The sequence below is a fragment of the Vigna radiata genome, chromosome 1 (assembly GCF_000741045.1).
Source record: "Vigna radiata var. radiata cultivar VC1973A chromosome 1, Vradiata_ver6, whole genome shotgun sequence".
Taxonomy (NCBI): Eukaryota; Viridiplantae; Streptophyta; class Magnoliopsida; order Fabales; family Fabaceae; genus Vigna; species Vigna radiata.
In genome coordinates this window covers 32,985,796-33,006,793 of record NC_028351.1, presented here as the reverse complement: position 1 = coordinate 33,006,793, position 20,998 = coordinate 32,985,796, and the positions used below count along the sequence as shown (strand labels likewise).

At 32.1% G+C, this 20,998-nt stretch overlaps 1 protein-coding gene across 1 annotated transcript; it reads left to right on the top strand.

Moving 5' to 3' along the window:
- Positions 1-16,039: 16,039 nt before the first annotated feature.
- On the top strand, positions 16,040-19,449 carry LOC106767626 (silicon efflux transporter LSI2-like). Its single transcript, XM_014652558.2, has 4 exons — positions 16,040-16,162; positions 17,178-18,433; positions 18,572-18,761; positions 18,902-19,449. Exons 2-4 carry the CDS (start codon positions 17,276-17,278, stop codon positions 19,162-19,164), a joined length of 1,611 nt encoding a protein of 536 aa, XP_014508044.1. The 5' UTR covers positions 16,040-16,162; positions 17,178-17,275; the 3' UTR covers positions 19,165-19,449.
- Positions 19,450-20,998: the final 1,549 nt, after the last annotated feature.

The following is a 20,998-nucleotide window of genomic DNA, read 5'->3' as shown; positions in this document are numbered from 1 at the left end:
CCAGATGATATAGCCAAGAAAAAAGCACATGAACATACAAACATTACACAAGCAAAAAGGGTAAGCTAGTGATAAAAAAAATACATATAATTCATTAACATTTCACTAATGAAAATAATTCACATATTACAATCCAAACATCTTAAACATGCCAAGACCTGGATTGGACTATCCAGATTTAGTATGAATGTCGAACTATGGTAGGTTATGCACTTGTGGTGAGCTCTACTGTTTTGCAAAGTCATTGCCAATGGATTTCATCCTACCACACTCACAAGGTTATTCTGTACCATGTCTTAGGTCACACTAGAGGCATCTAGACTAAGACCTTCTACTACTCTCACCACATGTATCAAACCTCTCTACTTGAGAATGAATGATCATTAGAGTCTCAAGATAAACCCAAAGACTAACATTCCTACATTCATACTAACAATACTTGAAACCTTCAACAAGAAGTTCCTACTTGAAACTCATTTTTGTACTTTTCCATTCAATATATATAATAACACATTCAACTTCATGTATCACAACAAAACCCATATAAAACCATTAAACACACATAAAAGAGGTACAAAACAATGCATCTAAAATCATAGAACACACTAAAATTGGAAAACCCAAAAATCTAACCAAGGATGCCCAGGCGCTAGAAGCCACTGGAAAGGGGTGCTCAACGCCGATCCTTGCACAAAAAGGGCGCTCGGGGGTGCTCAACACCAAAGCTCGCGCAGAAAAGGTGTTGAGGGAGTGCTCTAAAGGCGCTTAATGTCACTCTAGAAAATGATACACCTTAAATCTCACATTTGGTACCCTCTATACAAGTTTAACTAGCTCCTAAGACCTTCTAGACACTGAGAGCCATATGAAAACACATTTCTAACTCCAAATATCTACCTTAAACGCCACTTGACTACTTTAAACTTATCCAAACTCAAATCTACTACTTACAACCCCAATTTCAGCAAACGAGAAGTTAAAACATGTCCTAAATGACTCGAACACAAATTTTAAACTCCCCAAAACAATTATAACCCCTTACTTCAAAATTTCACAACTCATACCTCCAATTTGGACCTAAAACCCTCCAAAACATCACCAATGGAATACCCCTTACTTCTAGATCAAAATTTTGCTAATTTACACTTCTACAAGTCTTAAACAACACCACAGTAAACCTAAAATAACAATTCTCTCAAACCAACACTTAACTCACAAATTCACCTATTAAGACCCCTTTTTTAACTATAAACTCAAAACTTTGATCACTCAATACTCCACACACCTTACAGTCAAACACAAACATTAAAACATCTTTAGCAAACCAGAAGTTAAAACATGTCATAAATTACTTAAACAAAAACTCTAAACTCCCTAAAACAATTATAACCTCTTACTTCAAAATTTCACAACTTAAACCTCCAATTTGGACCTAAAACCCTCCAAAACATCACCAATGGAATACTCCTTAGTTCTAGATCAAAATTTTTCCAATTCTGACTTCTACAAGTCTTAAATGACACCACAATAGACCTAAAATAATAATTCTCTCATACTAACACTTAACTCACAAATTCACCTATTAAGACCTCCATTTTTAACTATAAACTCAAAACTTTGGTCAGTCAATACTCCACACACCTTACAGCCAAAGAAAAACATTAAAACATTTTTAGCAAACTAGTATTTAAAACATGTCATAAATGACTCAAACACAGACTTTAAACTCCCTAAAATAGTTATAACCCCTTACTTTAAAATTTCACAACTCAAATCTCCAATTTGGACCTAAAACCCTCCAAAACATCACTAATGGAATACCCCTTAGTTCTAGATCAGAATTTTGCTAATTCACACTTCTGCAAGTCTTAAATGACACCACAACAAACCTGAAATAACAATTCTTTCAAACCAACACTTAACTCTCAAATTCACCTATTAAGACCCCCTTTTTTAACTATAAACTCAAAAATTTGATCACTCAATACTTCACACTCCTTGCAACCAAACACAGACATTAAAACATCTTTATAACATATGATTCAAAACAGCAATACAATCCCAGTTACATCATATTAGAATTCAATCATCAATTAATCAACATACCTATTCAAATGAACTAACATCTCATAAATATTTGAATTTCAACTCAATCATTTAGACATATACATACATATATATATATATATATATATATATATATATATATATATAAGCACTAATCTTAGATAACAAACATAATTTATAATTGGAATCTAGCTTCCCTTACATTGAAAGAAAGTTACCACGACTCTAAGAATGTCTCACAAATTGCTTGAAACACAAAGAACTCTAAAAACACCTACGAAACATCGAATTATGATAGAAAAGAGTCCTTAGAATCTTCGATTAACAAAGAACTAAGAGAAGAAGTCTTAAAACACGTGTGACGAAGATCACTACGCATGATTTCAAACTAAGAGCGAAAGAGAAAAAGGAATCGAAACTTATTTGTTTTATATTAGAAACTGATCGGATAAAAGTGAAGGTTATTTTGTCGTGATCTCATATAAATTTCCTAATCATCGATAAAATGATTGATGAGCTAGATATCTTAAAAAAAAATAAAAGAAAGTTAAGAGAAAAAATTTTAGAGAAATAAAATATGTTTTAAATAACAAGTTTAAAAAATTTTATTTATTTTATTAAATTATTTTAAGATCTCATTATTTTAAAACAATTATCTACTTAAATACTTTTATACCTTATTACTAATTCTAATAATGTTATCTATGTTAATATTAAAATATTAAACACATGACATTTTATTTCTTATATTTAACATTGATTAAAAAATAATAAGTAATACCTCAAACTTTTTTACTTTGTTACACGGCATTGAATCAGAAAACATAATACCTACCTTTTTAAGGATAGAATATGATACAAAGATTGAAAAAGACTCAATTCATAAAATATTAGACAAAAATATGATAGGGATTTTCAACTATTATAGTATATCTCTTCAATGCAATGAACTTTATACTAATCTATCTTTACTTTTATCTAGAGATATGGTGGAAGAATAAATTAAAAATAATATTATTTAAGTGCAACATGAACTTAAAAAAGTAATACTTTAAAATGAATAATAGAATAAGCAAAACCAGTGGAAGTGGAGCCCAAAAAAACATCAAGCAGTCAGTCCGTACAATGGAAGAGTTAGTTGTTGTGGAAAATCTAAGTGTGAGCACAACCAAAGATGGGACATGCCATCACTGTCATATTCAGTGTGACAGCACACAAAGGAAGTTGCTTCCCCATGGCATCTATTCAAAAAATATATTTAATATTTTACAAAATTCTCATATAACTTTTTAATATATTTTGTCACTTTTCTCTCTTGGTAGTTGTCTTTTATAATTTTTTATTCCACTAGGAAAAAAAGTTCATGTTTTCTTGATATGTAAACACAGATAATTTTATATTTTATCGTTTTAATGTTATTTATATTTATAATAACTATTATTTTTACTTTATAATTATTAAAATATATAAAGAAAATGTATTTTGAGGCATTTTCTGTAATAAATAATTCTTTTTAAATTGCTGAATTGAAAATATATCCCGACGATTTAATTATATTTACACTAATTTAAATTGCTGAGAAAAATAATGAATAAATAAAACCAATTTAACTCAATTTAATTAAATTGTAAGTTAAACCTAATTTCAACTAGTAGCTAGCACCCTAACTGATCATTTATGTGAGACCTTATGGGTCTAGGTCCATTTATCGTCATCATTGTTTTGTTTTTTTTTTTTTTTTTTTTTTTTTTTTTTTTTTTCACAAAAAACGATATTTTTTCTGTGTCTACTTTGTTATATTTCTAACTCTTTAACATTTCTTGAAATGCAAGCCATTAATCATATATGAAATTACTTTTGAGGTATTTGCTGTTATGCTGTGTTCAATTGGGATGATTTGGGAAAAGTAATTGAATGGATTTGAGGGTAATTTTGTTGTTGTTTTTTTGAGTAGATTTGTGGGTAATTGAGAATGGATTTGGAAGTAAAGTGTGTGAAAATTAGTGTAAGATTTGATTGATGTGATAAATTTAAAAAATTTGTTTAATTGGTAGAAATTAAAAATTACCAAAATGCTTCTAGTTATTAAAATAATATAAAATGATATTTGTTAATGTTATATTTAATTGTAAAAATATTTATAAAGAGTAAAATTTTTAAAATAATTATTAAAATAAAATTAATTTATATGTCAGTCTATGTTTGGTGTTAATGGTCGNTNGCCTTTNGAAGNTAATCTTCTCATTTAACTACTCTTTTTCATTTAATTACTCTTAAAACTAAGACACTAAGACACTAAATTATTATTATTTATTATTATTATTATTATTATTATCATTAACTAATTAATTATAAAAATTTAAATTTAAGAGTCCATTTAATATTATCAAACAGTCTTAATTAGTTTTTAAGATAATATTAAATGCGGTTAGATATTTATATATTAAAAAAAAATTAGAGACAATTTAATACATAAAATACAATTAGTAAGTTATAATAATCTATTACAATATAAGAATAATAATCACCATTGATATTGAAAAATAAAAGAAAAGATTAAAAAGAAAAAAAAAAGCTTTTTCTTTCTTCCACAGGTCATTTGGAGAAACAGACACATCATTTCAACGTACTCTCTCTTCAACTTTTGAGATTTGTTGTGCTCTCCCTTCAACATTTCAGATCTGCTTCCTCCTTAGGCCTCCACCAGCCGTAAGCTCAGCCACCTCCACTTCTTCTTCTAGAACGTTGTTGGCGGCCGCAATCAGACCGCAGTGCAGATCGCGACAGCACCTACCACGGACAAGTCCTCGACGTTGTTCGGTGGGGTGGTGATGATGGACGACCCACTCATGGAACTCCTGGATGCTGACTCCATAGTGGTCGGAAGGGTGCTCATCTTCATAAATTCTTCACCTTCTAGAACCGGATACTGCTACAAGGTAACCGAATACACATTCAAAGTAACCAAATACATCTTGAGTTCTTCCTCTTTAGATGCTTCAAACTGGTCTCGATCTTCAAGAATCAGCTAGGAGTTGGAATTATAAAATGTAGAAAGGATAAATCAGTAATTGTATGGAAATCCTTGCAAATCTCTTCAGTTCAGTGGGTGACGAAAAATACCTCCATCCTGCAAATCATTGCCTTTCCATCGTCGCATTTACCTTAAAGTGAACACGCTTCATCTCGCAAATTCGCGCTCTCATTCTCTCTTGAACAGTAAAATCAGTTCAAGCGAACACACCCTTAATGAATTATAGTTAAAGGTGAATTGATATGAATTCTTCTTGAATATAATTCATTCAATAAATTACCATGTTATTATAAAATATACATTTATTTTATTTCTAGTCTGTGCACAAAATTATAGGAGATACTCTTTAGTAATAAATTCTAGAAAGCATAATGTTACAAAAAAAGAAAGAATGAAATATTGTATTTCTTATTGAATGATAAGGAGAGAGTACAATCGATACATATAATTGTTCAAAGCAATATAAAAAAGGAATATAAGTATAAAAATATATAAACATAAATGCACAGATATGAACAGAGAATAAAATAATTCCAATATCCCCCCTCAAGCTGCAGCATATATATCCTTAATGCTCAGCTTGGACAACAAAGATTGAAATTGTGCTGGATGCAAAGCTTTAGTATGAATGTCTGTAAGCTGTGATGAAGTAGAAATAGGCAGGAGCTTAATTACACCAGCTTGAACTTTATCCCTTATGAGATGACAATCAATTTCAATGTGCTTTGTCCTCTCATGCATGGCTGGATTCTGTGCAATTCGTATAACAAATTGATTGTCACAAAACAGAGGAACTGGTTGTGGCAGAGGCTGTTTCAAATCATGGAGCAGATACAAAAGCCATTGAATTTCACATGTTGTGGAAGCTAAGGCTCTATATTCTGCTTTAGTTGATGATCTAGATATAGTATCTTGCTTCTTGGATTTCCAGCTGATTAAGGATGCACCATAGAACACATTAAAACTAGTAACAGACCTTCTAGTATCAGGACAAGCAGCCCAATCAGAATCACTAAAAGCCTTGAGAGAATGTTCTGTGTTGGAGGGAAAGAATAATCCTTGTCCTGGATTTTTCTTGATATATCTCAGGATCCTTATTGCTGCTGCATAGTGATCTTCCAAAGGATTGGAAAGAAATTGACTGAGAGTACTAACAACAAAATATAAATTCGATCTTTTGTTGGTTAGATATAATAACCTGCCAAGAAGTCTTCTATAGGCTTGCACATCTGAATAGGGTTTTCCTTCTGTCTTGGAGAATTTTGTGTCTGGTTGTATGGGAGTAGAAACAGGTTGACATCCCAACAATCCTGCATCTTCTAGTAACTCTAGAGCATACTTCCTTTGTGACAAATTAATTCCCTGTTGAGATCTTGCAATTTCTAAGCCCAGAAAATACTTGACTTGGCCTAGGTCTTTAATTTTGAACTTTGCATTCAATAGAGCCTTCACAGTTTGGATTTCTTGGATGTCATCACCTGCCAAAACTATATCATCTACATAAACAAGTAAGATGGTGATATGAGCAGAATCACTTTTGACAAAAAGTGAATAATCTGATTTTGATTGTATGTAGCCCAAAGAAAGTAAAGTAGTTGTCAACTTGTAATTTCATTGTATAGAGGCCTGCTTGAGTTCATATAAAGACTTTAACAACTTGCAGACTTGGTCTGGTTTTTCTGTTTTGTAGCCAAGAGGAAGAGACATGCGTACCTCTTCATCTAGATCCCCATGTAAAAAGGCATTATTTACATTTAGTTGATGTAAATACCAATGTTTGGAAGCTGCTAAAGCCATAANCAATCTTATTGTTGCGAGTTTGATAATAGGTGAAAAAGTCTCAAAGTAATCTAAGCCTTCCTGTTGTGTGTAGCCTTTGGCTACTAACCTTGCCTTATATCGTTCAGTACTCCCATCAGCATGTCTCTTAATTTTGTATACCCATTTACATCCGATAGGTTGCTTTCCATAAGGTAGATCAGTCAAAACCCAAGTTTTGGTATTTTCTAAAGATGCAATTTCTTGATCCATGGCATTTCTCCAACAATCATGTTTGATGGCTTGGTTATAGGTTTTAGGTTCACTAACTTGGGAAAGATTAAAGACATATGATTTATGAAGAGATGATAATGCATCATATGAGAGATATGAAGAGATAGGATATAAGGTACCTGTGGATGAATGAGTGGCAGAAGAAGTAGATAACATGTTGCAATGATAGTGCTACAAATAAGATGGTTTATGTGTTGGCCTGGTTGATTTCCTTTGTGGAGTAGCAATGGGAGGTTCAACAGAAACAGGTTGAGAAGAAAAACTATCAGGGTCTGGAACAATAGAAGGAGGAGATGTAGGTGGTAAAAAGGGTTGATCAGTAACTTCTGAGAAAAGAGGTGATGGAGATGAATTGATTTTGGTGACCAAATCCAATGAATTTCAATTTTGTGTATCAATAGGTGAGTGCTTGTCACTAGTAAGAAAAGAAAATATGTTTTCATAAAATACTACATTCCTTGATAGAAAAATTTCTCTTAAGTTGAAATCTAACAAAAGGTAGTCTTTCACTCCTGTTTTAAAACCAAGTAAAACACATTTTCTTGCACGAGGTTGAAATTTTGTTCTATGTGCTTGAAGAGTTGAAGCATAGCAAAGTGAGCCAAAAACTCGCAAGTAAGTAATGTCAAGTTTAACATTTTGTAACAGCTAAGAAGGAGAAAAATATGTCAAAACTATGGAAGGTAAAATATTAATGAGTTGCACAACATAACGAACAACAAAAGACTAGAAAACTATTGGCAAATGAGATTGAAACATTAAAGATCTAGCAACATTGAGAATGTGTTGATGTTTTCTCTCAACAACTCCATTTTGTTGAGGTGTTTCAACACAAGATAATTGATTTTGTATCCCTTTTTGTCTATAATAATCTGTCATTGCAAACTCATTACCATTATTTGATCTAACAGCTTTTACATCAATGCCAAATTGAGTTTTGATATAAGAAACAAAACCAATAAGATGTGATCTTGTATCAGACTTACTTGTCATCAATTTAATCCATGTGAATCTAGACATATCATCCACTATAGTTAAGAAATATTTGAAACCATCAACAGAAGAAGTACAATATGGCCCCCAAATATCAACATGAATTAAATCAAAAGGAACTTTTGAAACAATAATACTTAATTGAAAAGGCAATTTTCTTTGCTTAGAATAGTGACAAGTATCACAAGGAGTGGATTTTGTATCAGGTAAAGTGTCATACATTGTGCGTAATTTGATATAACAAGAAGAAGAAGGATACCCTAGTCTAGAGTGTCAAATATCTGTAGAGTCAGGTCTTATTGTAGAACAAGTAACAGAATTCTCAGGAGAAATAACAGTTGGTGAAGCATGGGGTGGGGATGCAGGAACTATGATGACATACAAGTCATCTCTTTCTTCAGCTTTCCCAATCATCTGTAGGGTTGACTTGTCCTGTATTTCACATGAAAATTCAGAAATGATAATTTTACAAGATAAAGATTGACTTGTCCTGTATTTCACATGAAAATTCAGAAATGATAATTTTACAAGATAGAGATTTAGTTAACTTTGTGACCGAAATAAGATTGACTGAAAAATAAGGAACAAACAAGACATTATGTAAGGTAAGGTGTGGGCCAAGAGAAACTGTGCCAGAAAAATGAGCAAATGAAGAGTTCTTGTTGGGTAGAGAAATTGCAATTGGTGAAATTTTATGATAATAAATAAAATGAGACAAAGAACTGGATATATGATCAGTAGCGCCTGTGTCTAGAATCCATTGGGAATGATTTATAAAACAATTAAAGTTAAGTACTTTCTAGACAAAAAAAAATTAAATAAATATTTAGAAATAACTCCTTTAGAAGTTTTTCATGTTTGATCATCTAACAAAGTTGACAACCTATAAGTTGTGATTAAGGATGACAAAAAAATTCGCACTCACGGATATCTACAAATAAAATCCGCAACGGATAGTTGATACCCACGGGTAGCAGATTTTTTAGTACCTGCTTATAAACGGTTGTGGGTATCATACTATCCGTAAAGTGAAAGTGGAAAACTTTCTTTGACAGTGAAGTGAATTCCATTGAAGGTTGAAGGTGCATATGTGTTGAATATATATGATTTTGTGTGTCTATTTTGGACTTTTTTATGTGGAAATTTGGGATTAGGGTCTAAAAAAGAAATATTCAATGAATGTACAAATTGGGGATTCCAATAGCGAAGAAGAGAAGTGATATTGGAGATTTTATTGATGGCGAAGTGAAAACGGAAAATCAAGTTTTCTTTGACAGCAAAATGGGTTCTATTGAAGATTGAAGATGTTTATGTGTTGAATATATATGATTATGTGTGTCCCCATGAGCAAGACGAACAATACTGATTGCATGACATTGCACCTACTCGGGAACAGACTTCATGAAGCAACTTGTAACGACAAGAGACTAGGGCAAACGTTCACTTAGGGTTCAAACTTCAGTTAGAGAGCAAGCTACAAACTTCTCCATTAAAAGGAAACATGAAGAACATCATTGCACAGTACATTTGCACATTCTTACTCATTGTACATGTGTTTTGTCACATCATGACTCTGTTTGACACATCACCACACACAGTTTCTAACAAATTGACAGAATAACAATAGTTGATGCATATTAACGCATTTAAGGACAAAATTAACTACTCTTTTAGGAATCAAGTAAACACATTGTCCTGAAAGTGCATATCACCCAGACAATTAAGTATAGTAATAATAAATAAGTTTTTAATTAATACATTTTAAGAAATAACTTAGTAAACTGAAAAACAATTTTATTTAAGTATATATTAAAAGTAATTATTCTTAGAGACTATGTGGGTTATTAATATTTTTTACATAGCTTTAAATTATTATTTTTTGTTGGAGAGATTCTAGATATTTTGTCCAGTTTTTTAACAAACTATTTTATGGCACCTCCATATTTGTTGTCTTTTAATTTATTTTATTGTTTAATCATAAATTTAATTTTTGGTAAAAGAAATTATGTTAGATATTTTATATTAATTTATTCACATTTATTAGTTAATCTGCTGCAAAAGGACACAGGTAGTGCATTAGCATTAATCGTGTGATTACCTAAATATGATATTCATTAACTATATTTGACAAATAATTTTTTTAATCACCCCAATGTAATCATATTCTTTTAAAACCTGAGAAAATAGTGTTGGAACAACCGGTATCTGATAACGGTAATTTTTACCATTATCTATGGTGCATTTTTCTTGCCAAATCAACACTCCTGAAGCTTGAAACACGCTTGATCTTCTTCTTAATCTAACTTTGTGAATAAACTTAGCTTAGGTTACACACTTTAGTTTTCATCTCTTTTCCTCAAATTTTGTAGGAACTTTGAGTACTTTGGAAAGACGTTCAAGTTATAAAGAGTGGAGAACCAAGGGAGAACCACAAAGAAGAAGTCCACAAGAAGCTCACCAGGACAACTGGCGCTGGGCGCCACCAATTTCACGCTGGGCGTGAAAACTCACTGTTTCCAGGAGTATTTCACGCTGGGCGCCATACATATCACACTAGGCGTGAAATCTCACTGTTTCCAGGAGTATTTTACGTTGGGCGCCAATTTAATGGCGTTGGGCGCGAGTTGTCTAATGTGGCACCCTACCCTATAAAAGGCACACAGTTTTCGAGGGTTTGAAACTTCTTGGCGGCTGAGACTTGGGAAAGCGTTCTTGCACCTCTTGGAGCTAGTTCTGGACAGTGGGAGCTCTCCTTTCCTTCTCCTTGAGTCTCTTCTTCACCATTATCATTCCATTGTAAGCTCAAGCTCTCCATTAATAGAGAGCTAAGTTCATTTTGTTGGAGAGTGATGTAAACTAAGAACTTCTTGTAAATGCACTTGTTTTTAAATGAAAAATGCTTCATTCATTGCTTGTTGGTGTTTTCGTCTTTTACTTAATGCTAGTTATGACTTGATCAACCATAGCTTGATTATGGGGTTTACTTAAGGTTGGGAAACATTGGGTGAACCTTGAACTAGACCAAACACCTAAGGGAAATAGTGTCTAGGGATAGAGCTAGGACCGTTAGTTGTCATAAACTTCTTTTCTTAATGCGGGTGAGTTTGTTGGATTACCAAGGGATTGGGATGTAACAAATGAACCTAGGCTATCTCACCAAGGGATTGGGTTTTAGTGATTTAGCTAGTTGACAAGAACAAGTAATTGAAGAAGAGTGGTGTAGTGCATTTGCATAGGAAGGAATTAGTTGAAATCATTCTCCAACATATTCATTCCACATATTTATCAATCATCTCATTTTCACGTGTTTTGGCCCCAAGTTGTTCAAACTTTTACTTAAGCATAACTTTTACTTTCATTCACAATCTCAAACAAAAAAATGGAATCATTCTTTAGTTTAAATTAGTTAGTAATTATACGATAGTAAAGTAATAACAAAGTCTCTTGGGAAACGATATCCGGTCTTACCGGTTTTACTACTTGCACGACTTGGTATACTTGCCAAAGTCTCAACAAGTTTTTGTATCTCGCAACGGAAAGGGGTTTAAAGTTAAAACGAGTGTGTATCAGTCGATAACTAAGAGGGAAGGAATGAATTGGTTCTTTTAAAAATCGTAATTTTCTTTTGGGACTTTTATCAAATAGTTAAAATGCTAAGAGTGTAAGGTCAGAGAAAATCAACACAAATGATTTTTATACTGATTCGAATCAAAAGATTCTACGTCCAATTGTTAATTACTATAAAGAGTGATTAATTATTTCACTAAAAAGTGGTTTACAGACTGCAATCAGATAATTAAATTAAAGAACAGACAACCCCTTCCTTCGACCAATGAACGGAAGATTTCAACTCAATCAACTTGAAGTCTATTCTCAAGTAGAGAGGTGAGACATGTCGTGAGAATAGAATGAGGTCCTAGCTTAGGGGATTTACCTAGGCCTAAGACGAGTAATAACGGACTAACATTTTGTGATAGTTTGGGGTGGGCCAGTTGTTTCACCACAACAAGTGCATGAACTGTTATAGCTCGACATTCATCCTAATCCGGATACTTAGTCAAAAGATTGTCATGCATAAAGTATTTGGTTGATTTGGTGTGATATATGTATCTTGCGTAAAATGTTTAACATGCTTTTTATGTATTATGAATTGTTTGTATTTTACTAGCTTATCCTTTTGTTTGTGATTTGCTTGTATGTTTTGGTACATTATTCTTAGTTATGATCAGATGGTGAATATGAGTAAAGAGTGATAGGTTTCTTTGGAGTAAGCTCTTGGTGGAAGGATTGTAGATGTTTAATTTCTCTTTTAGACTTTGTCTATAGTTTTGGTTATAAATAGTTTATATATATATATATATATATATATATATATATATATATATATATATATATATATATATATAAAGTTTCTTTATGTTTTTTTTACGACTATAATAGTTTTATATTTCAGCAGTTTATCGACTCAGTATTAAAATGATAATGACAATTTTATAGTATTCTATAGGTTTAATACCTATTTTGGTCCCTCCTTTGGGAAGGTTTGTTCAAAGTGGTCCTCCCTTTTTTAAAAAGTTCATTATAGTCCTAGATTTCGCAAAAACTGTTCAAAGTGACCCTTTTTGGTTACGACGTTAACTTGACTAACAGCAGAGCTGCCAGGTGTGTAATATGTGATGATGTAACATTGTTTTGTCTTTTAAAAGAATATATAATTGTGACGTGTAATTAAAAAATGAATTAGGGGTAATTTTTGGTGTGTAATTAAGTAAATCATCCTGTTACAATACTGATTCATGGTTATTGTTCCAAATTTTAAAAGCAATGGTTAGGGTTTCTGGTTATTTTCTCCAGAGTTTTCGAAAGTTAAAAGGCTAGGGTTTGGAATGGCTTCTTCACAAAGTGGTTGTTCTTGTTTGAAGACAACGGGCAAAGGAGCTTCGCATTCATCACAGGGTGGTGTTTCGAGGGGTGTTGGGATAACCCCTATGTGCTTCTCGTGATGAATGACTAGGTTGTATCGAGGTGTAGAAAAAGAATATGGTGGAGTGATGTTGCGATTTGGGTTTTTGCAGATTAGGGGTTTTTTGATTTGGGATTTTAGGGTTTTCTGTACAGTTTGTGTGATTTTTTTGATTTGGGATTTTAGGGTTTTTTGTACAGTTTGTGTGATTGAGGTTGAGGAAAAAGGAAATTGAGATGGAATGAAGGTTTTTCTCGTACTTGGAGATTGCAAGGAAAAAGGAATTCTCCTCTTTTTTATGCTGTTGCAAACATCCTAAGAGGCTTTCACTATTTAAGAATAAAGACATCCATTAAACAAAGAAGTCTCACATGTATCATCTAGAGTATCAGCAACCAAGGAAAATTGAAGTACGAAACCAGTCTTCAGCTAGTCATGAAAACTTTAATAAAGCTTTTAGGTCTGTGACAACTTCTTCAATGGCATAAACTATCATCTTCTTGTTCAACATAAACATATATCTAATAATNTATTNTGTTAGGTATCCTTAATATGTATGATAGCCATATACGTCAGGGAGCACATTGCACAATTTTTAAAGAAAAGGGGGACCACATTTAACATTTTTAAACCATTGGGGGACTAAAACGAACTTTTTTACACGAATCCAGATTGTTCATTTTAATTACAGTAGAAACTGATAATCATCCTCTACATGAAGAACACATAAAATTTTCAAAATTCTCAAAACATTCCTTGTAGTTATGGCAACTTTCGTTACAACAATGTGAGGAATGTGAAAACCCCGCTGATGAAGGTGGATTGAAGGTTGATGAACCCTAATCCTAATCGCAATCGTAAGCCAAGAAAATGCAAACCTTGCTGATGAAGGTGGATTGAAGGTTGATGAACCCTAACAGCAAGCACGAAAATTCCCAATCACAAAGGGAAATTTGGGAAATTTTCGCATCTGACCAAGACTTTGGGTTTACCTAATTAACTCCAATTTCAATTTTTAATTAAAACCTAATTTTATTACATTACATGTCACCATTTTTTATTTTTTTTTAAACACATAACAGTGCCAACGTTACACGTCATCAAATATTAGACAGCTGGACAGGTCTGCCGTTAGCAAAATTAACGACGTTACCAAAAAAGATTAACGTGAACAGTTTTTGCAAAAAGTAGGACTTTAGTGAACTTTTTAAAAAAGGGAGGACCATTTTGAACAACCCCCTCCAAAAGAGGAACAAAAATAGGTATTAAACCTATTATATACTATATTTTGGCAATCTTCTACTTAACTCAAACTCAGGAGTATTCAAACATTGTACTATGTTCGAAATTTATATAATTATATTTTATATACAACTGATGTTTTATTATATCAAATACATTTCTACAAATACATCTTTCTGAGTATTCAAATATATTTAACATGTCCACCTACGTCCATATCAATACAGGTATGCATACGCTGCTCATACGTGTCCCTTACGTGGGTGTTTCAAAAAATCTTAATACTTCAAAATATGAACTTTTAATTCTCCTATAAAAATAGCTTAATCAAAGAAGAAGAAAAATCTATATGCTATGTGCCCAGAAATCTCCAATGAATGTGACAGAAGCCTTATCGTCTGAGACAGAAACAGAAGAAGAAGACAACAGAACAGAGGCATTTTACTTTCAACTAAAATTGTTTTCCATATCTTTAATTCAATTAACACATTTTGGAACCACCTCTTACAAACAACTTCTCATAAAAATGTTCTTTTCTATTAAAAATAAAAATAAATAAAGTTTTAGTACAAAATTTAAATTTATTTATTTATAAAACTTCGATACATTTAATTTTTAAACTTTAAAAATATATGATTTTAACTTATTTTTTAAGTTTTAAACGTGTATTATTTAACATTTTGATTTATTTACACTATTTAACACAAACAAATTAATATAATTATATTAAAATAATTATATAATTTATTTTTAAAATTTATGAAAAATATATTAAAATTTTTATTTCACATCAAAGTTGAAAATATATAAAAGAAAAAAATACTTAACCCTATTAAAAATCATAGAATTTTGGAAATTTAGTTTATATAATATCTTGGTCTCATTCGGTGCTTGAGATATATATCAAAAACTACTCATGAATTTTCTTTTTATACCTAAGGGCTATTATATATATTATACATGAATGGATAACAGTATCTATATAATCAATATTATAAAATTATAATATTATAAATACTCACTACTTACTGATATTTATTAAACATATTTATTTAATACTCATCACAAATTTTATCCACTTTTTTAACATCCTAAGTATCCCTCATAATTTCACTCTCTACAGTAAAATTTATTGAAAAAGCGTTTTGAAAAATCAATCCTCCAATGACATTGTGGCCCATAACAATGATTTGAAGCTATGTTTGAAGTTGCCTCATATGACTTTTTTGCACACAAACACACATCACAGTGTTAGATGGTCCCTTCATCAAGTTGTCTTACGAAGTTGTCTCTCTTCTTCCTACTATCCGGTTGGAAAATGTAACAAATTAAGCATCATGGTAAAGCTTTTTTATAACAGGTTTTTCTATTAGGTTAAAAATTATAATGGGTAATCAAAGTTTAAATTTTTATTAAAGAATATAACAGTTCAAATATCACAGCAACTTAGTTTTTATTTCAGTTATATATGATTTGTTTAAAGAGCAGAAGATAGTATCACTGTAAATGAAGCACACGTGATGGAACATAAAGTTGCCTCTTACGACTTCTATACTCCAGACTTTGCATGTAAACAAAGTGTCACTTTTAGCCAACTGGACTCTGTTGCCGCTTATGACTCATCCTTTTGAGTGTTCACGTATATATGACTAGCAAGACACTCATCTTTCTCACCAAGTACTGTGAAGTCTCTTAGCTACTTTTCAGCTCTGTTGCAATTTTCCTGACATAATATCTTTTATCTCAATCCAATTCAGAAAAGATACTCAGAGTTCATAGCTTTTACAAGGAGCCTTCAAGTTATCAATAAGGTAACAATATGATGTAAAGTGTGTGATGATGAATGTTTATGCTGTTTTGCTTTTCCAGTTCTCTTGATTTAACTTCTGTGTTATATGTCTTTCCTGTTCATTGGATCAATATGGTTATGGCTTAAAGATGAAAGAGTTACAATCTTTTAATACACATAGGAATGAACCTTTGTAACTTTAAACCAAAAACATGCATTGAGCGGTTTCAAATTCTGACTTTCAGGGGTGGTTTTAAGTCAAAAGAAGATAAAAACTTTGTTTTTAGAAGTGGTTGAACAGTCCATTTACATGTTCATTGTGTACCTACAGATTTGGTGCAGTTTGAGGGTTCTATGAAACTCTCACTGTTGTTCGATTTTTCTAGCATGTACATATGTACTTTTTCCTCCATGTTTACTGTGTCAGTATTTCATAACATGATGCAAGTAAATACTAGTATTTGAGGCCTTGACTTTGGACAGCTAGCCCTTAAATAAAGGAAAAAGTGGGTATGGTTATCAAGTCAAGTGTATCTTGGATGAGGTTTTGACAGTACAAATATGGTACCACTTAGCCCATTTTTGTTGACAAAGAAAAAAACACCATTTTTTTTTCCACTAAGACTGACACGTGGCTGGCTCATATTAATATTATTTGTGATTCCTCTTTTATTTGTTTGGATTGTTGGTTGGCTTACAGCTTATTATGATTTTTGTCCTAAGTTGTTTTTTACATAACTACTCCTTTTAACTTTTATTCAAGGCTTTGTAATTCATGCAATTTTATCTTATATCACTGTTGTCATGTTTTAATACATTAAATTCCAATGTCTGATCTAATTCAATTTTATTTAAAGCATAGTACTGCAGTTTTCGTAAAAATATATGCACTCTACCTGCTTGATCCTTAATCTTCAATAATAACATTTACTTAATTCATGTCTTGAAGTGTTAGATTGAATGGGTAATGGAGTCTTAAGGGTTGGATTTTCATGTAGTCTCAGTAAGTTACTAACCAATTGGCTTTCGATGTTCAGGAAATTCTACCAGACAACATTGTATTGTGTTGACCTGGAGGTGGAAGTTTGAATATTTGTCTGGAAATCTTGGAAGTGTTGCTTGTTTAAGCACAAGAATGGCACTGGCTCCTCCTCCAACAGTTGTCCTTGGTTCAGTAGCCTTTGCAGTCTTCTGGGTTCTAGCCGTTTTCCCATGTGTGCCTTTTCTACCTATTGGGAGAACTGCAGGGTCCCTACTGGGTGCAATGCTTATGGTCATATTCCATGTTCTGACTCCAGATCAAGCTTTTGCTGCAATTGATATTCCAATTCTTGGTCTTCTTTTTGGCACAATGGTTGTTACTGTTTTTCTTGAAAGAGCAGACCTGTTCAAGTACTTGGGGAAGCTTCTCTCATGGAAAAGTAGAGGACCAAAAGACTTACTTTGTAGAATCTGTGTGATTTCTGCTATTTCAAGTGCTTTTTTCACCAATGACACCTCTTGTGTTGTGCTGACTGAATTTGTGTTGAAAATTGCAAGGCAGCATAACCTCCCTCCTTACCCTTTCCTTCTTGCACTTGCTTCAAGTGCAAATATTGGCTCCTCAGCAACCCCAATTGGGAACCCCCAGAATCTGGTTATAGCTATTCAAGGCAAAATATCATTTGGGAGTTTTCTAACTGGCATTCTTCCAGCTATGCTTGTAGGACTTGTGGTGAATGTTGTAATGCTTATAGTCATATATTGGAGGGCGTTAACTATTCACACGGATGAAGAGGATCCAATTTCACAAGTGGCAGAAGAGGAGATTATGTCTCATCAGTTTTCTCCAGCCATAATGGCTCATTGTGCATCATTTAATTCTGAAGAATGCAGTGACAGTTCAGAACCAACTAATAATCTTCAGAACTCTTCTCAAGTTCACGCTATGACAAACCAAACAGTGTCAAGTTTAAGTAAAGTTCAGATGGTTGTTAGTAGCACAAACTCAAAGGATTCCACAACAACCACAAATGCATCGAAGGAGGGGACCAGTGACACCAATCCTTCAAAAGATGTTTCAATAGTAGTGGATAGACCTATAGAAGCACGTATTATGCACTCTTCACAAGGAAAGGAGGACTATTTGAGCATAAAATGGAAAAGGATACTGTGGAAATCTTGTGTTTATGCAATCACATTGATGATGTTGACTGCAATGCTTCTTGGTGTAAATATGGCATGGGCTGCAATTGCAGCTGCAATAATTTTGGTGGTGCTTGATTTCAAAGATGCAGGGCCTAGCATAGACAAGGTAAAACTTATATCATACAACCTCTTGTACATAATCTCATGTATCTCTCTTCCTTTTGAAACTCTAGCTATTGTTATTTTTGTGCCAGTTGAACTTTGAACAATCTCTTACAGTGATTTTTCTTCTTGGAACATACAGGTCTCTTATTCCCTTTTGATATTCTTCTGTGGAATGTTTATAACAGTAGATGGCTTCAAAAAAACTGGAATTCCAAGTGCTCTATGGGACTTAATGGAGCCTTATTCCAGAATAGATCATGCTACTGGAATAGCTATACTTGCTGTAGTTATACTTGTCCTATCAAATTTGGCTTCAAATGTACCAACTGGTAAGCACATAATCACTTGCCAAAATAATTATTCTTCTTGTCTTTAGAACACCAAAAATGACCAAAACTAGATTTACATTCATCTCTGCTAAGAGCCATTTTCATCTGATGAACCAAAACATTCTACCTGTGTTTTACAGTTCTGTTGCTTGGAGCAAGAGTTGCAGCCTCAGCTGCTGCAATTTCCAAAGAAGATGAGAAGAAGGCATGGCTAATCCTAGCTTGGGTGAGCACTATAGCAGGAAACTTTTCGCTATTAGGATCTGCTGCAAACTTGGTTGTGTGTGAACAAGCTCGTAGAGCTCCAAACATTGGATACACATTAACTTTTTGGACTCATCTCAAATTTGGTCTTCCTTCAACTCTCATAGTCACTGCTATTGGATTAACCCTCATAAGATGATAAAAGAATTACTGAATCAGACATTTACACAAACAAGATATGTTCATTGTAGTAGGACATTTTAAGGTTGTGTACATGTACATAAACAAAGGATTTCTCTATTTTTTTATCATTTATATCATCAAATAAATGCATGATCACGATGATCCTAGCAAAAAAGTTTGTGAGGAATTCTCTGAATAATAAAATGTCAAGTGTTATATTTCTTTAGTTGCTTAACTTTCTCTAAGTTAGTACACTCATATCACATGCTACCCTTTTGCAACTTTATGTCCCTTGTGTTGCCATGATCTGAAAGCTTGTTTATCAAAGGTTTGGTGGCTGTTTTTCTACATATTTTGAGAGATCAAAGGAAATAGACGTGTGTGGATCTATTGGATAAACATGTCAATTCTCTATCTGTGGATTGTCAAATGTTTGATGACTTTGCCAAATACAATGAACAGAATAAAAGTTTATGTAATTAATGAATTTGTCCAAAAAAAGATTATAAGAGTGAAAGAAACAACATGGGAATTATTGAATGGAAAAAGCAACCAAAAAGACAAAAGTAAAGAAACATTAACAGCCTATTTTCTATCACAATCTTTTTAACAATTTTTTTATTAAAGTATAACTCATGAAATAAGATATAAAATCTACAAAATTTTATAATTGTCCAATAAAAAAAAGTGTATTGACTTAAGTTGTGATATATAAAGTTCATTTAAACCCTCATAAATGAATCAGAAATGGAACGATGATGATATTTTCACGATACTTTTTACAATTTTTTTTATAATGGGACACATGTTATTATTTTATTAGTCTATTTAAAACAGATCAAGTTATCATGTATGTTTTGTCAAAAAGTTGTTAAAAAATATTGTTAAAAATTTTTTTTCCATTAAACTATACGTTGGATTGAAAATATGTATAATGAATGTGTTTCATTATTCTATCTTTGAAATGCTAACATATTAGTTAACTTTTATCCTTGGATTCTGTCCTTTAAAGATTACTACTATAACTATTTGTAAAACATGAAAAACAAGATTATATAAATAAAGATATGATAATATGAAGAAGACACGTGCATGGTTATGTAATGTGGGAGCATGGCACGTGGGAGGGTGCCTCCCATGGAAAGTCACATACATTTCCCTTTGCCTTATTCTCAAGTTTAATGTTATTGTGCCTTCTCTCATTGCTTTATTCTTTATGTCAATTGCATATCTTCAATTCTTCATATCATTTTGTGTCTCTTTTTGCAATCAAACTCCTAATACCATAATCATATATATATATATATATATATATATATATATATATATATATATATATATATATATATATATATATATATATATATATATGAAGTATTTGATTTCAATTATAAAACTTATGAAAAGAAACATCATAATTGGTTTTGTAATGGAAAGTAACAATTTTTTTGGAGAGTTTTGCATTTATAATGAATGGAATGACTTAACATGATTGTGTGAGAAATCTAAGGAACACATTGACACAAATTATAGGCACATTTGACGGCTCAATTGAATTGGAAGCAAACATAATGTAAGAGATTATATGATGATGTAGTGAGCATGGAACATTGCTTGCATAACACCCTAGAAGATAAATAAGATGCAACTTCATTATACTTTTCAAAAGACAATTAATTCTTATAGTTTTTAGTTAATCTTGATTATTTTATCATTAACCTACTAAATTATGGTAATCTCAATCCATTAAAAGAACTTAGGTCTCTTTGTTTACTATCAATCTCTTTAGAACTAATGAAACTAAAATATTTACTTTAAGAGAAATGTTTTAGTAATGATCAATTATATTT

Bases quoted from the DNA above. Each gene is read 5' to 3' on its own strand.
- LOC106767626 (XM_014652558.2), top strand. From the start codon at position 17,276: ATGGCACTGGCTCCTCCTCCAACAGTTGTCCTTGGTTCAGTAGCCTTT. The intron at 18,434-18,571 runs GTAAAACTTATA...TGGAACATACAG, and splicing joins CAGGGCCTAGCATAGACAAG to GTCTCTTATTCCCTTTTGAT. The intron at 18,762-18,901 runs GTAAGCACATAA...TGTGTTTTACAG, and splicing joins GGCTTCAAATGTACCAACTG to TTCTGTTGCTTGGAGCAAGA.